This window comes from Cricetulus griseus, chromosome 2, assembly GCF_003668045.3.
Source record: "Cricetulus griseus strain 17A/GY chromosome 2, alternate assembly CriGri-PICRH-1.0, whole genome shotgun sequence".
NCBI classification, from domain to species: domain Eukaryota; kingdom Metazoa; phylum Chordata; class Mammalia; order Rodentia; family Cricetidae; genus Cricetulus; species Cricetulus griseus.
In genome coordinates, this window is record NC_048595.1 from 200008085 (window position 1) to 200013167 (window position 5083).

General features: G+C 42.1%; 1 protein-coding gene across 1 annotated transcript; it reads left to right on the forward strand.

The window, feature by feature from the left end:
* Positions 1 to 353: 353 nt before the first annotated feature.
* Taf7 (TATA-box binding protein associated factor 7) lies at positions 354 to 2230 on the forward strand. Its single transcript, NM_001246724.1, is given in 2 exon segments — positions 354 to 581; positions 1147 to 2230. A coding segment is annotated over 1 exon segment (1026 nt). The 5' UTR covers positions 354 to 581; positions 1147 to 1204.
* The last annotated feature ends 2853 nt before the right edge of the window (positions 2231 to 5083 follow it).

The window sequence follows — 5083 nt, forward strand, 5'->3', positions numbered from 1 at the left end:
ATAAAGATGCTTTCTGCAAGGACGTCCTAATAAATCTCTCGTTAGACTAGAAACTGTCCCGCCCCACGACTCCATAAAAATGTCTTAGGGGACAAACTTGTGTCTTTCTCCTTGGGATCCTTAATTTTCATTTCCAAGCCAAAACTTTCCTGAGAAGGCTAATTTCAATTCTGTACAGTTCTCACGAGACGACAACGTAACTGCCTGCGAGACTGCGCCTTCCTCTGCGAGACTGCGCCTGCGCGCGCCCTGACGCTAGCACTTCCGGCCGAGAGGCCGTCAGCGCACCGCGTCTACTTCCGGTTGTGACGCAGCGCTTTGTTTTTGTGCTTGTTGTCGGCGTTGGTGGTGGGAGAACGGCGGAGGTCAGCTCTGGAGACCGGTGCTTAGAGCGGCGGCCGGCGAGGTCTCGCGCCGCGGGGCCTGAGCCCTCTCGTGCGTAGCGCGCAGGTCGCCGTGTGGGGAGGGGCGGGGCGGGACGGAAAGCGCGGAGAAACCGAAAGCAGACGCGCCGCTGCGCTCCGCTTTGCTCCGCCCGCGAGAAGCCGGTTATAGTCGCCAGAGCACCGTAAGTACCCGAAGCGAAGAGTTCACTGCACTCTGCTTCTTAAATATCTCATGGGAGAGAATTCGTGGACGGATTGGGTCTGTCTGCCAGACATAACGTCTGTGCCTAAAACCCCTCCTCAGGCGCCCGTGGCCTCTGCTGTTTGTTTTGCGCGGCAGCGGCACTTAGAGACTCCCACTTGGTGTTGCACTTAGTAGACAGTGAATTTAACGGGGAAAAATGCCACAGGGGCAGCATGCAGCATGCTTAGAGATAAGAATGGAGACTTAATTTAAAAATTAGGACTAGCCGGCGTTGGTGGCGCACGCCTTTAATCCCATCACTCGGGAGGCAGAGGCAGGCGGATCTCTGTGAATTCGAGACCAGCCTGGTCTACAAGAGCTAGTTGCAGGACAGCCTCCAAAGCCACAGAGAAACCCTGTCTCGAAAAACCCAAAATAAATAAATAAATAAGTAAAATAAAAATAAAGATAAAATAGACACTAGCTGGTGTTCCACTTAGTTGCTGTTTTCCTTAGACCTCGTTAAGAATTTGCAATCATACTAACAACAGCGCCCTTTTTTAACTGTTGTAGGAGCTGAAACTTTTTAGTGCCCCAAGTATTTATTGGAGGAGTAACTCACAAGGAATTAAAGATGAGTAAGAGCAAAGATGATGCACCTCATGAACTAGAGAGCCAGTTTATCTTGCGACTGCCCCCAGAATATGCCTCTACTGTGAGGAGAGCCGTGCAGTCTGGACACGTTAACCTGAAAGACAGACTGACCATTGAGTTACACCCCGATGGGCGTCATGGAATTGTCAGAGTGGATCGAGTTCCCTTGGCCGCAAAGTTGGTAGATCTGCCGTGTGTTATGGAAAGCTTGAAAACCATTGATAAAAAAACCTTTTACAAGACAGCGGATATCTGTCAGATGCTTGTATCCACGGTAGATGGTGACCTCTACCCTCCTGTGGAGGAGCCAGTTGCCCCTGCAGATCCCAAAGCAAGCAAGAAAAAAGATAAGGACAAAGAGAAAAAGTTTGTTTGGAACCATGGGATTACTCTACCTTTAAAAAATGTCAGAAAGAGAAGGTTCCGGAAGACAGCAAAGAAGAAGTATATTGAATCTCCCGATGTGGAGAAAGAAGTGAAGCGGTTGCTGAGTACTGATGCAGAAGCTGTCAGCACTCGCTGGGAGATAATTGCTGAGGATGAAACAAAGGAGACAGAAAATCAAGGCCTCGATATATCCTCCCCAGGAATGTCTGGCCACAGGCAGGGCCACGACTCCCTAGAACATGATGAACTTCGAGAGATATTCAATGACCTCAGCAGCAGCAGCGAAGATGAAGAAGACGTGAACGTCATCGACACCGAGGAAGATCTGGAGAGACAGCTGCAAGACAAGCTCAACGAATCCGATGAACAGCACCAAGAAAATGAAGGAACCAACCAACTGGTTATGGGAATCCAGAAACAGATCGATAACATGAAAGGCAAGCTTCAAGAGACCCAAGACAGGGCAAAACGCCAGGAGGACCTCATCATGAAAGTAGAAAACCTGGCTCTCAAGAACAGGTTTCAGGCTGTTCTGGATGAGCTCAAACAAAAGGAAGACAGGGAAAAAGAGCAGCTTAGCTCTTTGCAAGAAGAGCTAGAATCACTTCTAGAGAAGTGAGAATGTTGATTTCGGTCCTTAGACTGGCCAGCTTGAGAAAGATTTATTTTCATAGTAAGATCTTAAAGTCGTTCTTATTCCCTAGAATGCTAGGAATTGTGTTGGATTTTGTTGTTTTCAAAACTGTTGTGCCAGGTTTTCATTCTTTAGGAAGTAGGATTACATATGTTGCTAAGTTGTAAGAAAGATTAGTGAAATGAACAGTGGAGCTTTAATCACTTCACTGTAGGACTTTATATTTGTCTCTTTTGCAGACGCTTTTATTCCTTTTCTTTGGTGCTAAGATCAGTAAGAAGCTAGCCTACGGCAGTGAAGTTAGTTTATTTTTAAATTTTTTTTTTTTTTTTAGTTTTTGAAATAGACGTATACACTAGCTATTTTATTAGCTACTCAGCAAGTCCAGCAAGTTTCCGTGTATATAAATGTACATTATTGCATAAAGTTGTTTCTTGAACAATAAAAGCTACTAATTTTCATATAATGTTTATCTTGTTCTTCAATGAATAATGAGAGTTGAGGTGGATTCGTGGAGTTTAATGACTGAATGGTGTGGTCATGTTTTGTAGCTAAAGATACTTTCTGTTCTTTTGTGTTTTCAGAAAAAGGAATGCATAGGGGTAGGGAGATGGAGAAATTCATCTTTGTGTTATATTAAGTTCAGATCCACCTAGAAGTTTGAAGACACTGGGTCCAGAGCCTCCCTAAACTATCCTAGTTTTACTAAGCTCTAAGGTTGTCTGTAAAGTACTTGTTTTGGATTAAGGTTACATTCTTAACTATTGCCAGTTTAATTGCTACAGTTATTATTTTTTTTTAATGAATTTATTTTATGTGCATTGGTGTTTTGCCATGGGTGTTGGGTCCCCTGGAACTGGAATTACAGACAGTTGTGACCTGCCATGCGGGTGCTGGGAATTGAACCCAGGTCCTTTGGAGGAGCAGTCAGTGCTCTTTAGCACTGAGCTATCTCTCCAGCCCTTGCTACAGTTATTTAATAGACTGATGCTTGTTCATGTTATTTCATTAGTATTTCCATTATAAAAGCCTGTATCCTGGTCTGGTATTTTAAAATTTTGTATACATAATTTTCACTTTCTCTGAAGCATTTGCTGTTTCACAATTGAGGGGTGTTTTTTAGAAAAAAAAAAAAACAGACTGATAAGGAGCATAGTTCAAATTAATTTGTGCCAGATAGGTTTGTAAGTACTTGCTTCATAAAGCAAAGCTCACTTAAATTTTCTGTTTGTCAGGAAACATTAGTGGTAAAGTGTAGTAAAGTCAAGTATTTAGACTTCAAGCCCAGAATCAAATTTCTTAATACTTACAGGCTTCCGAAGGCAATCCCCCTTACATCTGGCCATGTATCCTTTACCAAAATGTTTTTATAAGCTCATGACTGCAGTGCAGCTTAAGAAAGATTCCCTTAATATGTGGCTTTAGAATCTTTTTTTTTTTTTTTTTTTTTTTTTTTAATTTCAAGACAGTTTTTCTCTGGGTAGCCCTGGCTGTCTTGGACCTCAATCTAGTCCGGTCTGGCCTGGAACTCAGATCCACCTGCCTCTGCCTCCCGAAGGCTTGGATTAAAGGTTTGTGCCATAGTGTGTTTCTTAAGGTGATGTTTTCTTAAGGAAGGGGCAGGTGAAAAACTCTAAATATATCTGAGGTATTTTACCATGGTTAAAGAGTTGACACTGGAGAAGATAAGAATATTTGGCCAGTTTTTACTAACATTTGGATACAGGGGAAGCCTGGAGACCATCAGTATTTGAAGGGAAGGATGTTGGATGCACATCTTTTTCTTAATAAAATAACCCACTGGTCTTGTCCTGGTTCAATTATTATCTCTACTTGTATTCTCAAATCTATAATTTTACCCTGATGTGAACTTCAGATTTAATATATTTAACTGTGTTCTGGAAATACTTAAAAGCACCCCCCTGGCAAGCCAAATATATGTGTTCAACATGGAAGTCACCCAGCCCCTTTCATTGAGAATTTGCCCTTCTGTTTTTCTACTACCAGCTGCTGAAGCCCAAATACAGAAACTTAACTGCTCTAGGTTATGGCATTCCTGTGTTTGCTTCAATTTTCTTATCTCTGAAATGGAGGTATTCCAATAGCCCTGTTAGTGACTTAAATCATATCACAGAAGTACTTAGAACAGTAATTGGAATATGGAGAGTGAACAGTGAACAAAGAAACATTCCCATTCACTGGACTGCATCATAATAAGTGTTAAACAGTCTTGAATTAAAGAGGATTGAAATGATAGAGTGTTTATAAAGAAACTTTTGGTGGCGGACGCCTTTAATCCCAGCACTCTGGAGGCCGAGGCGGGTGGCTCTCTGTGAGTTTGAGACCAGCCTAGTCTACAAGAGCTAGTTCTAGGACAGCCTCCAAAGCCACAGAGAAATCCTGTCTTGGGGAAAAAAAAAAAAAGATTTTTTTTTCTTTTTTGACTCACTGTGTAGCCTAGGCTGGCCTTGAACTCAATTCTGTTACTTTCAAGTGCTGTGATTACATGTGTGCATAACCAGGCCTGGCTTAGGAACAGCTGTTTTAATTAGGGTTTGCTTCAGATTCAACAAAGATTCTAAATCAAAACTTATCATTTGGAAAGTTTGCTTCAAATATCTGCAGCATAGAAGTTGACTCAGCTAATTCCTGTAGCTTTACTGTTTGTTTCTGGGTACCTTTGTATTAATATTAAAAAGTGGCATAATGAATGATTGTCATGCAAAATTTAAAAGATAAAGACAACTGAAAATTGGGATTTAAATCTTGCATTGGTATGGTATAGAGCTGAACATTTTTCAGGGTTTCTGGATTCGTGAACAAGTGCTTTTTTTGTGT